This window comes from Ambystoma mexicanum, chromosome 11 (genome assembly GCF_040938575.1).
Source record: "Ambystoma mexicanum isolate Mex_15411 chromosome 11, UKY_AmexF1_1, whole genome shotgun sequence".
Taxonomy (NCBI): domain Eukaryota; kingdom Metazoa; phylum Chordata; class Amphibia; order Caudata; family Ambystomatidae; genus Ambystoma; species Ambystoma mexicanum.
This window is the reverse complement of record NC_090934.1, coordinates 736,257,760-736,282,341: the sequence shown is the minus strand read 5'-3', so window position 1 is coordinate 736,282,341 and position 24,582 is coordinate 736,257,760. Positions and strand designations below refer to the sequence as shown.

Below are 24,582 nucleotides of genomic sequence, written 5' to 3'. Positions count from 1 at the left end.
GAAAAATGTGGGTCAAACTAGGAAGAGCCCGAGTCCAGCATAGCCGGTGGAAGCCTGGCCAGGGTCAGGGAGGATTCTGCTTCCAGGTTGCTGCTGCAGTGCTCCGTCTGCAGAGCCGGCTTTCCTGGGCTGTGGAGACTCAAAGGGCGGGAGGAGGGAGGGAGGGGGAGCAGCAGCCTGGAATGCCTGAAATGATTCCGCTTCCGCTGGAAAAGGGAACAGCCCTTACAGCAAAGCAGGGTTTACAAATCTGAGTCTGCTTCCATCCCAGGGGCAGGAGGGACGCGCTGCAGCCAGCATCACCCCCAAAGCTACTTCATAACCTGCGCGGCGGCATGGCAACTTCTCCGCAGAAGTCCCCCTCTACCCCGAAATCCCCTACTCCAAAATCACCTCCTTCCAGGAAGAAAGATGACTCTTTCCTGGGGAAACTTGGGGGAACCCTGGCGAGAAGGAAAAAGGCAAAGGAGGGTAAGTGCTCAATGCAGAAGCGCACACCCGTTTCTGGGCTAGCAGTAACAGGCTGCAAGCATGCACGTTGTGTGTTTGTGTCGGAGAGATGATCCAAGCACACTGAAAGTTGTGTTAGTAGAAAGTTCATAGGACACCCTGGCGGCACTTAGAAAATGTGTTCCCTTGCACGCTGATTTACGTGTACTCGTTATTTTGCGAACTACTGTGTGTGGCCTCGGTTACCGGGCGCATCGATGTTCTTGGGTGTGTCTGCTTTGCTCCATCTGGGAAAGCTGTCCCCCCATACTCCCCACCCCCTCATGAAACGTCATTCCACAAAAACGTAGCCTCAGGAGAAAGAGGTCAGAGCTCGAGGGGCGACTGCAAACGCCGTACCCTGTGCTGGCCCCCGGTGTGTGCCTGGCTTGCAGCGGCCTGCCCCAGGTGTGTCACTGCGTGGGAAGTTGGCCTTTGTTTACCTGGTCGCCGGGCACTATTAGCAAGCTCGTATAACGTGGTGACATCACCTGAGGCGCCCTCTCCTCCTGGCCGCTCTGATTTCAATAGCGGTCACGCGGGAAAGCACAATACACGTTTGTTGTCCAGTGTAAACATTGCTTGCCCAGGGTATGGGCAAATGAGATATTGCGAACCAAAGCACGTAATCGTCTGCCCCGCCTCACTCCCGGGCGTGGCCGACTTCTGACCAATCGGATGAAAACTCATCAGGTCTCCTCCCTGAGGCTTTATCTTATCGGTTCTGAGTACATTCTTGTGGCATCACTTCTCACCTGTATGGTTGCTCTTGTTACTCTGTTACGTGACGTCGCAGCTCACTTGTAACCAGGCTTACTTTAATTGTATCGTTATTCAGCATCCCTATGCATAGTATGTTGGCTGAGAGTATTCTTTACCTGTTGCGCCCAGCTACCTTACGGGTTTGGTGCGCCCTAATAAATAAATAAACAAATATCATATCTATATTCCTGGCCTCGTTTCACGCCTCTATCAGACATTTGTTTACCTCCTGCCAGCTAAACTCATTATTTGTTGTGTCTTCAACTACTGAGCTTTCATTCACTTTTCCTGGAATCTTGCCATTTTGTAACCTTGAAAAAGTACTGTCAGACGAGGCCTGCTACGCGTTATTGAAAGCTAAACTGTCAACCATATATGGGCATGCTAATCCCAATGACCATCCCTAAACTTTAACTGACGCTTCACACCCAAAACACACCCTCCTGGAATCTGACGTAGCTTTCTCATGCAGTTGCATCAAAGGTCGTCGCAGATGTGGCCGCCAGTGTTATTTCTAAGGAGTCTTCTGAGAGTTAATGTAATGTTCTTTTATGTTAGAAGGCTTTTGTATTGTGCCAAATCACCACCATAGTAGTGTAAGAGGGTAAGACCAAAAAGACAGCAGCCGGTCAAGTGGCACAGCGAGTAGAGCGCTCGCTTTGACATCGGTGCAGGTTCGAATCCCGGCGGGGCCAAACTCAGCCTTTCATCCTGAGGTCGATAAATGAGCACCACACACCGTGGGTAATAAGCGTCCCTCAGATACCTGAAGGTTCGTAGCGCTATATAAAATCCCAAATTAAATAAAAGACTGAATGGGAGATTTGATCGAATTTCGGGTGTACGAAAATTTTGCAAGGCTGAAAATGTCAACCAGATCCCCCATTTGATGACATTTATAGTGAACAAGGGCTGCAGCAGTGTCACCTCACACCCTTGTTCACTATAATGTCCGCGGTGGTTGCAGGGGTGTCCCCCCGCAAGCCGTTCGCGTAAAGGCAAACAAATGAAATAAATAGACCCTGTGGTGCCATTTCCCGATCACGGAAGTGAATGGGAGCAGATGTGGCAGGGATACATCAAGTCTCTGGCACACAGCAAAGTGTACCGCTGTAAGGTAAGTAAGGGGGGGCGAGTGGGTAATGATTTTAATTTGGGTTGTTTTACTGTAACGGCCAAACCATATTTTTGTCCAAAACCACTATGGTCTTTTTGGGCACGTTTTTTTCCGCTACGGTAAAACAACCCAAAATCGATTAAGAGCACCTGGATTGTCTGGAGGTTGGCATATTGCGCCCACAATCGGGGCATCCAGACCTTACTTTGATGAGGGAAAAGGAGTAGGGAGATAATGGGTGATGTAGAAGGGAGGGAAAGCAACTGCTTGGGTGCAGGTGGCTCCATTAAGTTGGACTGTAGAACAGTATTGTCGGAAGAGTGGTATGCTCTAAGCCTGTTTGGCATCAAACAGATTTTCTATGTGAAGCAGTTTAGAGGAACAATAGGTAGTTATTAAAACATGGAGTTTGGCTGCATGACGGGCTTGAGGTGGACTCTAGCCATCTACTTAAATCATGGTAGCTTTTTGAACCAGAGTACCTTTTTACCTGAATAGTAATTTCTGGCTGCCCAGTCAGCGGGCCAGATGTGGCCTGGTGTGGAAAGTGAGTATAGTTGGAGAATAAATGTAGGCCAGGCTGTTTGGCTTTCTGGATGCATGCACGGTTACGTTGGATGCCTGGCAGTCGGAAATAGTGTAATACTCTGTCTGGATGCCGTTGCTGCACAGCTCAGATTTCTGTGCGGCGGACTGCGTGCGTTATATTGCTGCACCACTTCACGCTATGGTGCGTGCGCTTGTTGCTTTTATAGCACGTTGTCACAGCAAGACCACCTAACAGCACTGAGGAGCAAAGAGGATCTAATACAGCAAACAATATAACTCCCTGCAAACCTAACAAATGACGTTGGGGGACCCCTCATCCGCGGGCGACCACTCGCGTAGTAGGGCGAGGTGTGCGACTGTGATGAAACTTCCAGGTCAGTGTGGATTTCAATATGGAGGTTCACTGCTGAGGGTACAGCCTTGATGCTTCTGCCCAAACAGTCACAAGGTCCTGCTAGCAAACCTTTGAGGATTCCTGGGGTGTTGTAGAGTCGGGGTCCCACTTAGGCAGTTGCTGGGCTCCATTGGGAATAGTCTGCCTAAAAGCCACCCCTTTGCTCTCTGAGCCTCAGTTGCCTAATTAGATCAACATGGGGGAGCAGGGTGAACTGGAACACAGCTCAGTTTACTGGAGAACATGTTTTTTGTTTAGCAATGAACAGTCCTCGCCCCCCTGGAAATCCTTTAAATAACGGGCAGGATTGGTTGTATGTCAGAAATGTAAATTGTCCATTTTTGCAACGACCTGAAACATTAGTTAAAAATTAGATCTGTAATTTGATAAAATGTTAGTTTTTTTTCCCTTTATGAAAGATTCCACCCTCTGTGCACCGCTTTGCCCCTACCCTCTTCCCCCACCCCTTTTCCCCCATATTTATCCTTTGTTCCCCTTTTCCTTTCCATACCATCCGTACATGATCAGTATGGAAATCTGTCAGTGTTACTTTTATTTATTTCTCTTTTACACTATGGACATCACCACTACAATGGCTCAGTTACTAGTGTAGATGAGCTTCCGGTGTAGTAAAAATGTCTTAACCAAGTGGACCCTCCTCCACATGCCTTAATAGCAATATGTGTGTCCTCCCATCTGTTTGGTCACTGAAATACTATTAAAAATTATCGTTGGAAAAGCCAACAGTAGTGGATTATATATAGGCATTAGATGGGCATTTGCCAGGCACTGACACATGCTCCGGTAGTACCACAATTTTCCAGTTGTTGCCAATTTAAAGCCAGTAAGTATGACATTGACTATCAAATGCCTATCCCAAAACGGTTGGATTTGCCAATGCTCTTTTAACTGCAACTAGAGAAATAGTACATCTAAAAAAAACTATTGCTGTTGTTTAAGATTCTCAGCCCTTCAAAAAGCACATCGTATGCTGCCCTAAACCATATAGTTACTCATGGAAAGTCATTGGTTGCCTCCAATTTTGTTCTTATGAACCTAAAAGATTGGTAAATGTTTAAATTATTTAATGAATAACTTTGTAAAAAGTAGATTGGACAATGCAATATGAAATTCTAAAAAACCATTGCCTATATAAAGAATCCAATTATGTCTTCAGAAAATGTGAATCCATACACTGGGGGGTGACAGGAGACAGGATGCTTTTGTGACCAACCATACACAATCCTCCAGTCCAGTCTCTCACGTGTTTCCCATGCTAAATCAATCTTTTGGAACTATCGATCCCCACACAGGGCCATTCTTTGAGGGCATCAATCAAGAGGACTCGGCTGTGTCATTTGCTACCTTTCCTGTGCTAACCAGGATCCTGAATCTTCTAGATAAGGGTCATGATCGTACCCATCTGGATATACAGGTACTTAGATCAATATTATTGGTTAACACGGAAAAGATTTGCAAAATGGAGGGTTTCCTTATGGCAATAGGAAGATGTGGACCTGTGGGAGGGCATGGTAATTTTAACATGATCACCCACGACCAGGTGATACAGACTGATTGTGAGCCTGTGGTCTGTCCTAAATCCTACGCAGAAGTCCTTGCTCAAGGCAATAAGGATTTGCAGGCTGCTTGGTTGCCTGTACTGGACGAGCTCAAAGGAATGGTTTCTACTATTGGCACACAGATCACAGGCCTAGGCAAAAAAATTGAATTGGTTTGTACAAATGTTGCGAGTCGCCAAGTTCCCTCAGGATGGTGAAGAGTTCCTTGGTGCCGGATTTGGCATTTAGGATTCTGTTATTATAGGTCTCCTTTTTGGTATCGCCTGTTTGTAAGCGGCAGCGACGAGGTTAAATAAGTCTTGTTGACGGGGGTAGGTGATGTCCTCCACAGTTTTCTTCAGCTCTCTTGGCGTTGCAGAGGGTTTTCAGTTTAGCTGTGAACCATTTATTGAGATGAGCTACTGGTTTAGCTTTATGTAGTTTGATAGGGGCGACATTGATTTTAAGGTGACATTATAAAGGTCGACCAGATTGTCTAAGTCTAGGTCCTTGTAGTTAGATGGGTCAAGGATAGTGTGGAGTAATGGACGTAAGTTTTGTAGAGTAATGTTACGGTTATTTCTGGCTAGTATTTGTGGGGTAATGGTAGGGTTTGGGTTGATGGGTGCTGACTGTTGTACGGAAAAGGAGATACAGTGGTGGTCTGACCAAGCTGTGGGTACTTTCTGGAGGATTGTAGTTGAGCAGTTGAGATCTGCCAGCCAGTCCAGCGTTCTGCCTTTGTTGTGCGCAGGCCCCATGATGAGGTGTTTAAAGCCCATTTGGGAGATAGCATTTTCCAAGGAGGGGGTGTTGGAGTCGTTGGGGTAATTCAGTCCTATGTTGAAATCACCAAGCAAGATGATTTGGGAACCTGGCTTAATATTATGTGTGAGCAGATATGTTATATCTTTCTCGAAGGAAGAGATGAGGCCAGGTGCTCGGTACATTAGGTGGAGTAGGAGCGTTTGGGTTGCTGAGATGGGGACTTTAACTGACAGTAGTTCTGCTGAATGGAAGAGTGCAGGGGCAAAGCTCTGAAGTCAAGGTGGGCTTTAGCTATGAAGGCTACTCCTCCACCTTTGCCTATGCCTCTGTCTGTCCTAATGATGGAGAATCCCTCTGGGAGTGCCAAGGACACAGCCGGGCCGGCTGCCTGATGCAGCCAGGTTTCAGTGATGGCGAGGAAGTCATGGCTGTTAGTGGAGATTAAGTCAGAAATGTTGAGTGCGTGCGCAACCAGTGAGTGTGCGTTGATGAGTGCTCCTTTGAAAGTAGGAGGCGATAAGCTGATGTTTTTATTAGGCTTAGTAGTCTGTCATGATAGTCGTGGGTTGAGTAGGAGTGGTTTTGGGTGTGGGAGTTTGTCTTGGGGGTTTAGTGATGGTTATGCGATATCTATTTCCCACTAGCTATGTGTCTCGTAGGGGCCTAACAAATACAGAAAGATATTGGTGTCTAAGTGAAAATCACGGCAAACTGGAAACCCTTGGACATCTAGAAATTCAGGAAAAGGTATTTTACAATCATGTGAATTCGACTACATTGATAATTGCACTTTAAAAAAAAACGATTTTAAAAGAATGTCTTGCCGAAAATCTCCTTCCCCTTAATCGTCCTATAACTAAATTATGATAATTGTATGTGTGTCTGTGTATTACAGAGCCTGCGGTAGCGTCCCTGTAGTTATGGTTAAGTTGCTCAACTCGTAGAGCATTTTTTGGGAGGCTTATAACTTTGCCCCTCCTGGACGAATCCTCACAAAACTTTGCAAAAACCCATATGGCCCTCTCTGAATGATTCTGCGTAGTTCAAGGAACTCATGGTGTCAACAGTAAAGACAGACACAAGTGATCACAGTACAAGGGTGTTTATTAAACGGTATGCTGGTTAGAAAACGCCTAATCTAAACCTAAATCTAAGATGGGAGCATTAAATGAAAATAAGGCAGATCCTAGTGGCGTTGTGTCAGATAAAAAGAGCTTATGCTAAGAAACCTATCGCCAAACCTTACAACTAATACAAAAAGGGTGTGGGATGGTTTTCAAGAAAAGAAAGAAGTGTTCACAAATAATATGCCACGATGCAGTAGCTTGGGTCTCCCTTCCCCACGTTTTGAACACAGGGTAAAGTGGGATCTTGGAACCCAGCACACACTCGAGCTTTCCCAGCACGAGTTGACAGTTCCACTTGCAGCTATCAGGGCCGTCGATGGCCAAGTGTCCTTTCTCTTGAAAGAACTTTTCCTTCGAGGACCTGATGTATTCAATAACAAAAAAAGGCCCTTCAACAAAATGAAAGTTTGTTTCCTGGTTTTACTTTGGATGAGGATTCTTCACCCCTGGGTCTCCCTCTTACAGATGCTGACACCTCTTTACTTTCAGACTCCCTCCTCCGGGTTCACTATGGCTTGTCCTTTCACTTACACATTTTAATGTCTTTTTAAACAGTTCCAGTGGAAAACCCTTGGCCGGGCTCACGTTTTGTCAACACACCATTTCTTGGGACTTTAGACTTTGCCCCCTTCTCTTGCCAACTTCACCTTCACATTTAGTTTAAATGTTTACGGTATTCACTTCCTTTGCTTTCTCATGTGGCAGGATTTACGTCACTTGCTTTATTTATAGTTCTTAGGTCAAAGGTTTTCAACTGTATGGGGATTTTGCTTGACCTCCTGTATGACCACTTAATCTTGGCAGTTCTCCTACGGCCTTCTGGTATCTGTAGTTTCACTCTGATGGGGTTTCTCGGAGCAGCACCCATGTGGTGCCCGTCCCCTTCTGCAGCTGGTCTCCCCTTTACAATCTTATACTTCTTTGAACTTCTCTTACTTTGCGACTTTCATTCAGCACAGCCCAGTTCTTATTGGTTCTCCCTTCGACTCGCCGGCTGTGATGAACCGCTTGGCTTTCCTTGTAGCTGGAGTCAAGGTCGGTACCACGCTAGCAGACGTCTCCCTCACTCTGGCTTATCAGCGTCGATACACTGTGTGTACCGTTGCATCTGCTGCAACACACTTGGATTATTGTCCTCGCTATTACAATTCCTTCTGCAGAGGTTTCACAGGGTTTTGTCGAAAAGGGCAAGGTCGTGTGTCTCCTCGTCAGCCTCTCAAAGTTTGCCACCTTTCTCCTCCTCTTAAACTGCCGGGTCTGGATAGCTGTTTCGTCATGTGGTCTGCCTTGCTCGTACTGTGCTCGCTTGCTTCACTTTTTATCCCTGTGGGAAAGGGAAATGGCCATCAGGTGTGTGTGATTCTGATCAATTGCCTGACTTTGCCTGACCCTTGTATTGGGACATGTCAGGTAAATGGCTCTGGTATTAGTCCATTCTCTGGTGTGTCGTGCAAATGTGTTTGTGTCGGAAAAGGAGGGGGGGTCAGTGGATTTGAATGTCCTATGTGATAGGATGGGGAAAAGGTGTTGAAAGAAGGGGGATACCACGTCTCACCTGTCAGTGTCCCATTTCCACTTCCCGAGGACCCCCCATCCAGGTGATCCTCCCTCACTGGTCCACCCCTAGGAACTGGATCCAATAGCTCAATAGCGATGGCCGTGTCCTGGCCACCTCGATGACAGATCCCTGGGGACTAGCTATGGGGACACCTAGTCTGATGCGGTTTCGTCAAGGGTGGCAAGGTTATAGGGAGGTCCCAACATTTGTGGAAATCCTCATAGATGCAATTGAAAAAGAAATGTGCCCACGCCTACAGCCCAAACCGCTGGACGGATATTCACCAAATGTGAGCCAGCAGAGGCAGCTTGGTCCCGAAAGTGTGCTTTTGTACATTTTGTGTAAATGCGTCCAGTATTTTTAGTTACAAAAAAATGTGTGATATCTGGGACCAGTCCGTAGACTCACTTCCCTATTCGGTCCACAGACACCCCCCTGGGCCAATCACGGTCGCCATGTTGGATCCGCGGACAGCGCCATTAACTGCGGATAGCATGCTGGGGATAAAGTCTGGAAAACACATTTGGGGTTGTTTTGTGGTTGAAAGAGCGGCTTGAAAGCGTGGATGGTGGAATAAAGGTGATATGGAGCTGTTTTTGTAGGTGAAAAAAAGTGGGTGCCGCTCAGTCCACGGACAAGGTTGTGAACAAACAGTTTGGAAAACACATTTGGGGTTAATTGATGGCAGAAAGAGGGCAAGGAAAGGGAAGGGAGTGGAATAAAGATGATATGGAGCTGAGAAAAAAGGGTTTGCAGATGCCGCCGAATCCGCGGTATATTTTGGTGTCGCTGACATTATTTGGATGGCAGGGGGTTGTGGGTGAGATTTGTTATTTGAAGGTGTATTATACGTACTTGTTATATGGTTTAATTTTATTGTGGTGGTTGTGGCCAGTGGCCATGCTCCTACGAGTCTGGCCACTGGCCACAAACACTATAGTAATATCTGTATAGTAATTGTAGGTAATGCAGGGGGAGTATACAGTATTTGTAATATGGTGGAATTATATAATTAAAGTGTATATGGTATTTATGATTCTAGTAGAATTGAGGTTAGTACTCCTTGTTGTCTCATCCAACTTTCATATGGTGAACCATTGTATCCTTATTAAACGGCTACATGATACCTTTACCATCATGGACCACGCACGGGACTGGCTGATCTGTTTTCCTCGCTAACCACCCATTCCAGCTGCAACTGGGCAGTTTGTACTCATATACCTTATACAGCAGAGTACCCCAGGATTTTATTGTATCATAGTGGGAATTACATATCTCCTATATATTTCCTCCCTCTGGCTTACCTGATGTCTTTTTATTATTTTCTCATTTGCAGTGTTATTTTAATGACAACCCCCAGAAGCTCAACGTTTATAGAGCCCTGGTACTGTGTAGGCTGGACTACTGCAACTGCCTCTTCCTTAACCTCCCCATCTGTTATCTATACCCCTTGAGCTAATCTATAATAGGGTTGCAAGACTTATTCTTGGCCTGAAGCCCAGGGATTGTATTGCTGCAGCCTGCAAATGTGCACCTTGGGTCCTTCTAATTGCAAGGACTATATTATGTCAAACTTTGTTTCCCTAAATACTGCCCTGCTACACCCTTTGCTGCTGTTACTCCAATACTTTGCTGTCAAATGCTTTTTGTCTTTGGCCAGTGCCTCTCTTTGGAGCAGCCTTCTTACTCCTTTTATACTTGAGCTGGACTTCCATAAGTACTGAAAACTTCTGAAACTGTGTTTTTGTGTTCCCGTTTTACTTAATCCCTTGCCTGCTAACTCATACCACTGACACTGGTGGCTTGGTCCCTCATAAACCTCACAGGTTCCAGGCCATATATGTAGTCGACAACAGTAGACCTCTCCATCTTCAGCACTGCCCTTGTGGGTGTATCGCCTGGCGGGTGTATACCAAACCCTTGGGTCTCCTTTGCACCAGCAGGAAGTTAGTGGCCTTCCACTTTGGCATGTCTTGGTAATTTCCTTCTGGGTTTCTATGAGAATTTGGTAATCCCTTCTCCTCTTTCCATTCATGCACTTCTTTCACTGCACAATGCATATGTGCATTTATAGCAGCATTGTGTACAATTTTCTTGGATGAGCAAGGGAAATGCATATGGAAAATATTTGTCCAATAATTCTAAGTGGCAGTTGGTGTGTGGAAGTTTAAAATGCTGATGGGGTTATTTGTAGAGGTTTCTTTTTTTAACTGATTGGTGGATATATGTGTGACTTTCAAAGTAGGCAATAAGGGAGTTCTACAAACTTAACAGTAAAAAGGGTAGAAGGGCTGTCTTGTGCGATGGTGTGCACATGCAATCTGGGTTTATAATACAGAATAGCATGGGAATGTGGGCACCGTGGATAGTCGTGAAGGTCCACGGATTATGGTCCTTATTGTATGCTAGACAAAAGTATTTGGGACAGAAAATAGTTTCTCTGTTTTTATTCTTTTTCTGTATTATACAATTGTCCATTATTTCCATTAGCTTAGTAGAAAATGCTAATGGGAATGTTGGAGAATCTTATTGAGTCCAACTACTTTACTGAAAAATGTAAAGTAGATGGAGTCTATAAGCTTATATTTTTTTACTTCTAATGATTTCACTGTGAAAGGTGGTTCCTAAAGGAACCTTTGTTATTTGGTGGCTTTTTTATTTAAAAATTGTTTTGCAGGAGAGGCCAGGAGGTAAGGTGGGAAGGGGCAACAAGCACAGCTATGGAGGGGCAGGAGAACGGGGAAGATTTTGGGCATGCATTAAATCTAAGATAGGGGGCAGTGTTTCTCATGCTCTTTGATTGCCGCCTCAAAAGCACTTCGAAACTGCTCCCCACTGCAGAGTGGTGTGATGCAGTAAACATAGAGTACAGTTGTCTTTGAAAGATATGGATCAACAGCCTCTTTTATAGCTTGCAATGTAGCTGGTGGAATCTCCGGCCTCACAGGAGTAGCCTGTGTGGTGGCAGTATTGGTTGAGGTAGAGGAAGATAGCCTACTACTTCCTGAGAAAGGAACAGCCTTTTTTAGAGCATCCCGGTATGGTTGGATTTGGTGTGGCAGCGCATGGAGGTGGTCCTTGGTAGCTTTAGCTTTTTGTAAACCCCCAATGGTGGTAAATAACTGCCACACTCATGATTCTCTCTGGGTGCTACAGGTAGGCATTTGCACTACCTCATCTTCCTGGTCCTCACGATTGTTTTCTGAATTATTGCGCTTCTTCCGTTGTCTATGCCCTCCAGCTGGTGATGGTGGTGGCTCCTGTGGAGGAGGGATGGCAATAGCTAATGCCATTTTTGAAGATCAATAGTAATTGTGCTGATATTATTCCAAGCATGTGCTGTGTCCTAGATTGCAAATGGATAATCAGTAAAAATAGGTCTAGGAGCTGTGCAAGGGTAAACTTTCAGTTTGAAACTTACTAAATCGGCTAGAAATGCAGTTTCAAACTGTTTGCGAAGCGCGGACGCGTCATAATGCCGCGCGTGGTCACGTGACACTGTCTGGAAAGTCTGCAATGACATTTGCGAACAAAAAACAATGGAAAAAGTTGCTAAAAGTGTTAGAAATTTTGCTAGAAGGTGGGGAATGGCAGTGTTTTAAGTTAACTGTCTAAATTGGACAGAAATACTGCTATATTGGGGTAAGTATAACATTAGGAAGTTGTATCAAATTAGGGTGCACTAATAAAATCCAATGAAATTTAGTGAAGAACCATAGTTAAAGGGACATTATGGTTACAAGTAAAACTGAAAACCCCCAGAAATTCGCCAGATATGGTAAGATAAGCAACCGTAACTCCCGCCACCACTGTGCACTGCTAAAACTAACGCCCGGGACATCAAAGAAGACATCACATATGAAATTAAGTTTGATGAAAAGTCCCTGTAAGGGGTTGTTTATAATGTTGGTAACAAGATGTCTGGGCTGATCGGGAGACCTATTATGTACTACTTAATGCACGAAAAAATGTAGTCATCTAAACAACACATTATATTGGCGTGTTGTTGTCAATACAGGAATCTAATCATACACATAGGGAATGGATGTAGCATGCACCATAGAAGTACAATATTTGTAATCTGGTCATTTTTGATAGTAAAATAATAAATGCTACTTTATCAGAATTTTTAGTAATGTTAAACATGGAATAAATGGCTAACAATTGAAGCATTACTACACGCTTGTGTTAGTACAAACAATACATATGAAGATCCACAATGCCTACAAATTACAGGCACATACAGGGAAACTATAGTAAGAAAGAAAGAAAGAAACAGCAGCACCAGAAAAGGTAAATTACATTAAACTTTATGTTTATCCATACAAATGAAGAATTTTATGTTTGAGGCCTGCTTATTGGCCCGTGTATGTGCACCATGAGCTAAGTCTAAACCCTGAGGAAAGGACTTGGACATACAAGGTTAACATGTAGATATATAGCACCTTTTGAATTTTTATATTGTAACTGTCAATGAGCAAAAACACCTGACCTACATATGTTGGTGAACAAAAACCAGTAGCCTACATATGTGATGTCATCAATGACATTTCTGATGTCATCTTTGATGTCCTGGGTGTTAGTCTTAGCAGTGCACAGTGGTGGCGGGAGTTATGGTTACTTAGCGTACCATAACTGGTGAATTTCTGGGGTGTTTCAGTTTTACTTGTAACCATAGTCCCTTTTAAAGTTTTTTTTTTCACTGAATATATGTATGTTGGAAATGTATTATATGGAAATTAACTATATTTTAAAAATGTTCTCAACAAATAAATTGTGTAAATGTGTTATTATATTTAGGTGTACAGGTTTTTATTAAGCGGTAAATAAAAAATACTGTATTTTTTTTCTTTTCTCTTTTTTTTTAGCAATCCAGGTGTGCATGTTTTCGCTACACAGAAGGACATGTATTCAAATAATATATTGCAAAAAATGTTTTTGCTACTTACATGGATTTCGGGCTCAAGACCAATTACATTGTCCCACATAGATTTGAAGTTTTTAAAAACTGAAATGGCCATCTTGCGACAGGTATAGGATTATATTGTAGGCCCAGTGTGGCCGCTGCGGCTCTTTGTTTGCCTCATTCGTGCCGCCTGTGAGGAAGAGATGTACAGAGGCATCGATGGGGTTGTGTAGTGGGGGTGCTGTGGACCCAGATATAAAAAATAATTTAAGTAGAGGCGCCATCAGCTGAGTGCCTGCCCCTCCCGGTTTGCAAACGCGCTGCGGCGTCATGGGATTTGCTGTAATGGCAGCAGCGTTTTGCAGTGGGCAGCATGCATTCGAATCTTGTACAGAAACCCACTGTGCAAAATCACCCGCATTGTTTCCCCCAGAGTCTGGTGAGCGTCCAGTCCGGTGTAATTCTGGGTGCAGAGCTGCCGTGAAGGATTGCCCCCTTCAAAGCTTCTGGCTCTGCCCCCTACATGCCATCTATTTTGCTCCTGGGTGTCGTTTACAGCTCTTCTCCGAGCCATGGTCGGCTCAGGAGACGGCAATGAATACAGAATGGGTCCTGCGAGCAAAGTCACTTTCACGGACAAAACATTCCAAAAAGTTCTAATGTTTGGGTCATGAGCATTGTGATGGCTGGACACTTTTGCGTTCAAAATCCAAAACTGTCCTGCAGCGCCTAGGTGCTTCAACAACGTGTCTTACTTTCTAGAAAAAACAGTATTCTAAATGTTTTGTTTACGTTTTTCCTAACGAAGGCGTTGATCGTGTTTTACGAGCAAAAACAATTTAACTTTTGATGCAGAAGTGCACATCATGAGGAAGAAGAATCACAAGAACCACGGCGAAATAAACCGAGCAGGATGATCTTAGTCCCTCTTGACATTGTGCACAGTGACCTTTCTGAGTTATTAAATCGCTGTGCATTCTGCCATCTCCTTACTTGCCCTTTGCACCATGGCCTGCAAATACTGCAGACCGCTTAAAACGTCCCAGGTCACGTGTGAGCAGTTCCTCCAGTTGCCACTTTATTTTTCTTTGAATTCTGTTGTCTCTAGGTTTGCATCTGTAATAACAAAAACCATACAGTAGGGTCAGAAAAAGAAGCAAAGGGGGCGTGGTGAACCGCTCACTCCTGACTTGGTGCAAGGGATTTTTTTGATTCACAACCAGCATGCAGAATTAGTAGGTAGTGGTTGCAACAGTGTGTGCAGCAGTGTGTGCTTGAACGCCCATCTCTCCTTCCAACAGGCCAAGAGGTGCAGTTGGATGTGCTACCAGAACCCAGTCATTTGAGATATGCAGACATTCTGCGTGTCATATTGGTGACTTGGCTGTTCTGGCGATTACATAAATGTTGCTTTGTGTCGACCTCCTAAATGGTCCCCTGCACGCATTCCAACTCCTTTCTCAGTGCTCACACTTTCCCATTTTTAGTTTCCCTGTCTTCCTTTTTATTCCCCCGCTGCCCCCACCGCCCCTTTATTCTACCAATGTTCAAATAGTCCAACCTGTTTTTGGTCGTCATGCAAGAGTTTTTAAGCTGGGTCCGTCATTTTCTTTTCTGGACTGAAGGTACTACTGTGTGCTGTAACGACATTGTGTGACAAAAAATAAGCTCACTGACAAAGCCATTCTTTATTGTGAAAAGCAAGGCACAACTGGAGGCAACACGAGGGTGGACGGCGTTCCCCTCTGGGTGTGTGTTTACAAGGATATGTTTACACAATTATAGTTCGGTGCACCCACTTCAAGGAAACCGTGCCACGGGCAGGTTTGTAATCCAGGTCACATGGCTGTGAGTCCAGACACTTACCACAAGACCACACACTTTTCATGACGCAGTAAAATGTCTCATATTGATATTTTTCCATACATAATATACTTTTGATACATATTCTTAAATGTAAAAGGTGTTCACCTGCCACGATGGCAGCAATGTTATCCGCAGGCCTCAAGCAGGCCGAGTGGCCTATTAGACAATGCCCAAACCAAAAACGCAAAATGCTGGTGGGGGCCATTTTTTTTTGTCGGTCAAAGTGGACCATTTTTTTCGCCCTTGTGGGCTATTTTCATGAGTTACTTCACTGTGCAACTAGTTTTGACTGATGTGGCTGAATAAATATCTTTAAAATTCACAATGTGCATCACATTTTGTCAAAAAAAGTCCCCTTGTGTTCTATTCAAGAGGTCTGTCACAAAAGGAATGTATTTGGCACTAGCCACTGTGGGCCACTCTTCCTTTGGGGCCCGAGACAATTTTATGGCCCAGTCCGATCCTGGGCTCAAGTCGTGGGAGCACGCAGGTGCATGGTTCCGCCCACTTTTTGGAAGGGGCGGACACGGTCCCCCCTGTGTCTGTAAGGAATTGTAGATATCCATTTGACCACGGCTGGGAACCAAACACAGATGGCGACACTGGGAAACCAGACACGGGGGTAACGAGACACGTAGCACAAGACCACACAAATAGCACAGCACCAACCGCTGAAATGTTGTGTAGATTTTCCTAACAAAGTATGTATTTTGTTAAAGTTTCTCTTCATTCTAAAAGGTGCAAACTTTTTATGTGCATACTTTTTATGTTTATCTGGCAATTCAATATGAAATCTGTTTTATTGGCAAATGCTTTATTTGGTCGGTGCAATTTCTCAGTAGTGAAAGGTAATTTGAATGGAATTTGCATATTTCGTTTTGGAATTGCCTCTGATTGCCTCTGTTATTGTGACGCCACTTCCTAGGCGTTTGTATATATATATATTACATGGCCACGGTAGTGGCCATGTAGTTATGGTTAAGTTGCTGTTTCCATAGGAAGAGCACTTTTTGGGTGGCTTATAACTTCGCTCTCCCTGGACGGATCCTCACCAAACTTTGCAAAACAAGTATTTGGGTCACTCTGAATTTATTTGCAAAGTTTGGTGAGGATTCGTCCAGGGGGGCCAAAGTTATAGGGGGGGTCCCAAAACTTTTTTTTCCCCATAGACTGAATGGCAAAAAAACTTTGCTCGCGCCTACAGCCCAAACCGCTGGACGGATTTCCACCAAATTTGGACCAGGAGCAGCAGCTTGGTCCCGAAAGCGTGCTTTCGCAAATTTGGTGAAAATCAGTCCAGTAGTTTTTTTTAAAATGACCAAAAAGTAGGTAAAAAAAAATTAGTGATATCTGTGTTCGGTTCGCGGACACACTTCCCTGTTCGCTCCGCGGACAGTGTCCTGATTGGCCAATCGTCTTGCGTGATGTTCGCGGACATGCAACGTGTTCGCTGATTGGACGGCGTGGAGCGTGAAGCGCGTCAGATTTTTCGGTAGCGCCCGCCATCTTGGATTCGCAGACGTCCGCGGACAGCGCGGTGAAACCTTGTTCAAAATGTGTATTTTGTAGAGTGTGTTGGTGTGTAGGAGTGTTTGGGGAGGGTGGGAGTGTATGAGATAGGATGAAAGTTGTGTTTTTTATGTGTTAAGACGTTCTTTTTGTGTTCGATTTGTTTGGGGACATCACGGGTGTTCTGAAATGTTCTAAATAAACTGACTAGGGGGTGTTCTAAGGACTCAATATGTGTCCGTTTTGTTCGCAAGCAAAGTGAAACTGTTCTGAGAACACTCGCGGTGTCCGGGGAGTGTTCGTAGGGGGTGTCCTGAGGACGCTGTCCGTATTGTTCTCTGTCAAGTTGAATGTGTTCTAAGAACACCCGCGGTGTCCTGAAATGTTCGCAAATAAACAAAATGGGGGTGTTCTGAAGACGCTTCTAAGAACACTCGCGGTGTCCGGGGAGTGTTCGTAGGGGGTGTCCTGAGGACGCTGTCCGTATTGTTCTCTGTCAAGTTGAATGTGTCCTAAGAACACCCGCGGTGTCCTGAAATGTTCGCAAATAAAAAAAATGGGGGTGTTCTGAAGACGTTTTTGAGAACACTCCCGGTGTCCTGAAATGTTCGTAGGGGGTGTTCTGAAGACGCTTCTAAGAACACTCGCGGTGTCCGGGGAGTGTTCGCAGGGGGTGTCCTGAGGACGCTGTCCGTATTGTTCTCTGTCAAGTTGAATGTGTCCTAAGAACACTCGCGGTGCCCTGAAATGTTCGCAAATAAACAAGATGGTGGTGTTCTGAAGACGCTTCTAAGAACACTCGCGGTGTCCGGGGAGTGTTCGTAGGGGGTGTCCTGAGGACGCTGTCCGTATTGTTCTCTGTCAAGTTGAATGTGTCCTAAGAACACTCGCGGTGTCCTGAAATGTTCGCAAATAAACAAGATGGTGGTGTTCTGAAGACGCTTCTAAGAACACTCCCGGTGTCCTGGAATGTTCGTAGGGGGTGTCCTGAGGATGCTGTCCGTATTGTTCTCTGTCAAGTTGAATGTGTTCTAAGAACACCCTTGGTGTCCTGAAATGTTCGCAAATAAACAAAAACAAAATGGGGGTGTTCTGAAGACGCTTCTAAGAACACTCGCGGTGTCCGGGGAGTGTTCGTAGGGGGTGTCCTGAGGACGCTGTCCGTATTGTTCTCTGTCAAGTTGAATGTGTCCTAAGAACACTCGCGGTGTCCTGAAATGTTCGCAAATAAACAAGAATGTGGTGTTCGGAAGACGCTTCTAAGAACACTCGCGGTGTCCGGGGAGTGTTCGTAGGGGGTGTCCTGAGGACGCTGTCCGTATTGTTCTCTGTCAAGTTGAATGTGTCCTAAGAACACTCGCGGTGTCCTGAAATGTTCGCAAATAAACAAGATGGTGGTGTTCTGAAGAAGCTTCTAAGAACACTCCCGGTGTCCTGGAATGTTCGTAGGGGGTGTCCTGAGGACGCTGTCGTATTGTTCTCTGTCAAGTTGAATGTGTTCTAAGAACACCCGCGGTGTCCTGAAATGTTCGCAAATAAACAAAATGGGGGTGTTGTTAAATTATTAAAATTAGCCAACAATACATCCATTTTTTCTTCTATATTGTGAAGACTGTTATCCATAACAGGGTTTTCTGAAGTTTTTTCTATTTTGGTATGTTCTGTACAAAAAAATAATATATATGTTAAATGTATATAAAAAAAAAAAAAAAAAAATGTTTTATATTATAAAGTGTTTACCATTAGTTTCACTATCTTGTGACATTTCTTCATGTGGGAAATTGTCCTTTAGCCATTCCAGAGTACTAGACATTTCTGTGAGAAAAAAAAAAAAGATAATATATTTTTTAATCTAATACAGAAAGTTTATAAATATATGAGTAAAATGAAGTACACTTACTATTTCTGGTAAGATAAGTCCTATGTATTCAGTGGGTCTGGTCTTGTTCTCAGTTATGTTGTGTCTGTGAGGTAATTATGTTGGAAGCCAATTTATCTTCTTGTGGTATATTCCATTTCAGAACATATTGTATTTAAATGAATGGTTAGTGTGTTACATATATGGGTTACATTTCTTATGTATTACTATATATAATGTGTTTGTGTGCTGCTTTTTGAATTTGTTAAATGTTCCTATATTATGATATAACAATCAAACATACCCCACCACTCTCCCCCCCACAGTTTTTAGGTAGTGGTACTGTTCTCCGAACATGTCCGCGAACATTAAATAAGTTTGCGGACATCAAGTTCATAAGAAGAGATCTAGTCAGTTCCATATGACATGTATATAAAGTCAAAGTCATTATTGTTCAGTTGTGCGCCTAAAAAACTATGAAATTCAGTGAAAAAACTTTGTTAAAGGGATGTTATGGTTAAGTTGCGCTACTAAAAACCTATGAAATTCAGTGAAAAAAACTTTGTTAAAGGGACGTTATGGTTAAGTTGCGCTACTAAAAACCTATGAAATTCAGTGAAAAAACTTTGTTAAAGGGACGTTATGGTTCCAAGTAAAACCGAAAAACCCTTGAAATTCGCCAGTTATGGTAAACTAAGCAACCATAACTCGCGCCACCACCGTGCACTGCTAAGACTAACACCCAGGACATCAAAGATGACATCACAAATGTCATTGATGACATCACTGATGACATCACATGTGTATGTACTTCTCATGAAATATGTGTAGAAGGGATTCTTATTATGTTGCGAAAAAAGTGTCAAGAATCATTGCAAGAAATATACCCTAATAAGTGCATTGAACGATGCATTGATATAAATAGCATCCTATTATGGGGTTCTATTGTGGGATGTATTTACCCATGCATCCGAGCCCTACCTCAAAACTGTGCAGTACTGACATGGAAAACATCATGATGGCCAGAGCTTCCCAGAAAATGCACAGGGAAATGCATGAAGAATAGGCTGCCGCTCATTTTTGCCGATGTTATGGGCACAGAAGGACACTGCCTAAAACCACCATTGGACTACCCACACAGTAGTCTGAAACCATTGGGAGTGGCAATGCTGATTGCCAAAAGCAAACCCATAACTGTTGGGAATTCATTTTCTTAAATCCCAAAAAGGGGTGCAGTACCAGTACTCACCACTATCCAAAAGCCGGCGTTTTAAAACCACCAGATTTTGTAGAAAACTGAATAAATGAACCCAAAACATGCCAAAGAAAGACTTACTGAGAGGTGGATCCAATGTAAAGTTATATTCTGAAGTGACTTGAAGATTTATAACAAGACTGGCTGAGCTGTGGATTTCAGCAGTTTAAGTAAATGTGGACTGAAAGACACTAAAAAAATCTAAATGTTTAAATTGACTGAGTGACCTACTTTTGAGTGTCACATAGGTTGCAATTGTTTAAATGTCATAGTTTTAAACTTAGAATCAGCATTCTAGCTGCATATGTAAAAATGTTTAGTTTTATTTGAATGCAGAAAACTGGGGAACAACAAGTGACATTTTATCTGAAACCTGGCTTGAGAAACTGAATCCTGCCTGACATCTACCCCCATCAGGAGTGAAACTTGAGTCACAGCTGTGTTCCCAGGCCTATCTGCCTTTTGCTGGCCACACTAAGGATATGCCATCTCTCTGATAATTGAATTAAGGGGAGCCCCCACAGAATACAGGAGCTCTGAACAAAGCCCTCTCCTGACTCAGGCAGATGGTTTATTGCAGATGTCGTAAAAGTAGCTTCCTCCTGAAGCAAAGGGGAGGGGCACTGCCTGTGAGAGCAAGCTGGCTTGGCAGAACTGGAAAAACCAGAAATTCAACCTTGTGCTGGAGGAAAACCACACCCCTTTGGGGCCAGAACATAACTCTAAAAAGATGAATAACTCATAGTACGGACTTGTGAAAATTATTTAAATGACACCATAATTCTTGTGATTTTTCTGCCCACATTTTAAGAGGTTTTTAGAACCAGTGGCATGTTCAGGGGGGTTTTAGCGGAAAAGAGGATATTACTCAAAATGTGTGCATGTGAAAAATCTGACACTTCATCAACTAATGTCCATACTCCTTGCGCACATGTGTGTAAATTTGGGGTAATGTCCGGTATTGCAAACCAGTTAAAAAGTGCAAAATATTGCCATTTCTGAATGCAAGCTCCCAGGAAGAGCAGAGTTTGAACAGGAGATACCTCCTGTGATATGTGAGGGGTGCAGATGATTTTAAAACAATATGTACCTCTGCAAATATGTATTTGGTTCAAATCTAGATTTGTGTGTAAGTTGACAGGAGGAGTGGACTTTCTGCAGGCTGTAAAATGACATCACTCTGACACAACTTAGCTCCCCCAATCAGGGGAGAAATGAAAGCTTGGCCAATGATAAGTGGAGAGGGGTAGGGTCTAGTGATGCTGCTCACACACACCCATTTTAAAAACACATAAAAGCAGAGAGACAGGACAGATAGGGACCTTCAAATCCATTTGCAGCTGGAAGCTCTGCCGGGAAAATCCATACTTTACCTCCATCAACCTTCAGAGACCCAGACCAGACCAGCAGAGTAGAGCTGACCTGTTAGCAGAACCAGAGAGAGCTGACGCAGATCACTGTGAAGTGCAGAGACCAGAGTCCAGTCCTAAACCTGACCAGATCCGTGGCAAGGCATATTTTAAAATATATTGTGAGTAATAATAATAATAATAATAATAATAATAATACCTAGTACCTAGTAGAACTGTGCAGAACCAATCTCTTAGTTAAAAGAATATAATTCAATCTATTTAATCTAAGTAGAACTGCCTCCTAACTGTCACCTGTCATTTGTAAAGCTGTCACTTGTCATTTTCTAGTTGCAAGCTGCACTTGTCTTTTTGAACTTTAAAATGTCAAATCTGAAAAACGACCTTTATTTAATCGCTCATATCTCCGTGACCGTTTGTGCTAGAGACTTGCAGTAACTTTCATCTGGAAGCTGAGATCCTAGGCTGTCTTAGGACCCCAAAACGATAGTGATAGTCCTTGTAGTTCCTCTGTAATCGCGCCAGACGCATTCGCGAATTTTGCCGCGATTTGAAAATTTCTCCACTTGCAAAGAGATAGCTGCTTTTGCTTTCCTCTGAAAAAAATCGTTTGCCTCATAAAAACTATCCCTGCATCACTGCTAGAGTGAGCCTGAGCTAATATTAACTTGATTTCACTCACCCTGAACCTCCTAGAGGGAATTAAAAGCATTTTAGCATATTTTTTTTCTTCATTGCCAGCACATTTAAAAGCATTTGGGCCTGTGTTTTCAACGTCTGTAGTCTAAGTTGCTGGGTGAACTGAATTACATTTGAATTGCATTTCTGAGAATTGTGTGCCTTCCTTCCATTTCCTTGCATTGCATAAAAGGGGGGGTGAATTGTACAAGAAAGTGATTACATTGTTTTGCTGAAATCCTATTAAGTTATTTTCTTTACTGCATTTCATTCCACATTGCATCCATTGGAAACCATAAAAGTATTGTCGCTATCTTATCCATTTCATGTCAACTCCTTAGTGATTATAAAGAAGTGTGCTAGTGCCAGATTCTCCTCGTTAATCTTTATCATCTCAGATTAAGTGTGATATTCAATTATTAATTTATTATAAAGTGTGATAGATATATATTGCTTTACTTCTCAAATAAACCTTTTAACTTGCAAAACAGAACTACTTCTTGGCTCAGTGGGGTCAGGGGGATTCTGAGAGAGGGGTGTTATATAGGGGTAGTCATCCAGAACGCATGAACTGGACATAAAGATATATCAATAAGGGTTTTCATTCAGTATTCTAGACTAGGCGTTGACTTGGCTGTAGTGCTGAATTGAATCCTCTTACAAATTGGGGGCTCGTGCCGGACGTTTGGGTTAGATCTACCATTTGTGCAGATTAATACAGCGTGCCAGCTGACCAGATACACATATCCGGTCGGATCACCACGCTGTGTTACGCTGTAAAGCACTCCTCAAAGGAACGCTCTTAGGAAAAGGTCTGTTTTGCAAAAATAAAATACAAACTTCTGTAAGTCAGGACAGAGACCAATCTCTAGAATGACGACCTTAGTAGACATGAAAATAGCCAGAGAGCACCTCTTACATAAACTGTTTGTGAGAGGTGAATGGACTGAACAGGGCCAGGATGCCTGGTTGCAGGCCATCACGCGACAGGTCACTGAAACAGGGTCAGACCTATGGAGAGATCAGGGTCCATTACATGTGGCCCTGAGTGAACTATATATGGCTCCTAAAGCCAAAGATGAACACAATAAGATTGCCAGGATAGCAGCATACCTGTACCTATATATGGGAGACATGCAGGATAAATGCACTGAAAGCCAAGATCTGGCAAATAGGCAACAGATGGCAGTAGAGAAGGCCCGATCTGATCTGGCCTCTTCTGAGCAGAGGCTGCAGAGGAGCCAGGAGTCAGAAAATGATAGTAGGCAATATATCATTAAAATAAAAGAGGATATGGGCATCCTACAACAGGAAAAGACAGACCAGGATACCAGATTTCTGGCCCTGCAGAAGGAGCACCAAGACAGTTTGGACTCCTTACTGCAGAACCAGAAAAAGTTGGAGCAACAGATCAATTTCAACAGGGCATGCGCGGAGCAGGTAGTCACCCTGCAAAGCCAGCTAGATAGAGAGAAAGAGGAGAGCAATAAACTGATTCTGAAAGACCTGGATACCCAGGCAGAGTTTGATGAGGAGCGCCAAAAAGCTGGTGCCTTTCAACGACAGAGGGACGACCTGGCAGCACAGATGCAGGCTCTCAGTCAGGAAAGAGACACTTTAGGCCAGGAAGTCTGCCACTTAAAAAAGGAAATTGAAGAAAATCACCTGGCCCTCCAGGGGCTGGGTGACCTCCAAAAAGAAAACCAGAACTTGGTAGAGCACACCAGAAGGGTGGAAGATGCTCTGGCAAGAAAGGAGCAGGCCAGTAGGGATGGGACTTAGGAGGTAAACCTCCTGCAGCAAAGACTGGCCCAGTTCTCCAGGACCAACCAGGAAGCACAGAGGGAAAATGAGGCCCTCTGTCAACACAATGATAGGCTCCAACAACAGGTAGCGATGCAGGAGAGACTGATAGAGTCTAGTAAGGCCTTGACTGAGGAACTGAAAGCACAAATGCAGGCTCTTGCATTACAACAGGGAGCAGGGGCGGATAGAGATGAGGTCCGCTGGGAAAGAGAGACTCCTGACCATAACCTCAGGAGCCCTAACACCAGGGGCCATCATCTCTCCCAGTCCCTGGACTCTACCACCCCCATGTCCCCTGGCGCACATGAGCACAGGGCCACAGGGATGGCAGATTACTATCCAGCTAAAAGTATGGGGCTCATAGGCCAGTACCACTCAGGAATGGAGGGGTGGGCATCCGGGTATGGGCACCCAAGTACAGTACAGTTCAGTGGGGAACTCCAGGAGAGTAGGCCCATTAAGGGCATCCTGAAAACCTCTGCCTAGTTAGGTCAGTGGAGGGGGTACCCATCAAATCCTGGCAGCAAGGAGGAATCTGAAGACTCCTCTGAACTGCGCAGGACACAGGAGACCAGGTCCCCACATTCTGCCAGCCATTTCCAGGCTCGCAGAATCCGGGAAAACCTGGAAGAACAGACGGGAACCTCTGGGAGCAGTGCCTCTGAGTCAGAGGATGAATGGACAAGGGTTACCCGAACCAAAAAGGCCAATAAGGCAAAAAGGGCCTTGCTTAAGGGCCCCTTAAAGCAGATTAAGGCGATCAGGAGCGTCATCACGCCTTACCATAAGAACGCTAAGTATTCTGTTTGGGAACACTTGGAGCTCTATGAGCAAATGATGGAGACTTTTCATTTGAAGGACAGCCAAAGCTGTATCCAATATGTAAAGTGGACATTCTCCCCAGAGTACTCCAGTTTCTTTGCAGGGCTGGAGGACCAAAATCATTCCAGGTGGTCCACCTATAGGGCGGCCATATTAAAACATTTTTCTGTTCACAGAAATCCCCAAGAG

General features: G+C 44.1%; 1 protein-coding gene across 1 annotated transcript in view; it reads left to right on the top strand.

Moving 5' to 3' along the window:
* The first annotated feature begins 200 nt into the window (after window positions 1-200).
* Window positions 201-24,582, top strand: part of PARVA (parvin alpha) — a 411,197-nt gene continuing 386,815 nt past the window's right edge. Inside the window, exon 1 of the mRNA XM_069623635.1 lies at window positions 201-471. Coding sequence (XP_069479736.1) covers window positions 336-471 — 136 coding nt within the window. The 5' untranslated portion in view covers window positions 201-335. The remainder of the gene's footprint in view (window positions 472-24,582) is intronic.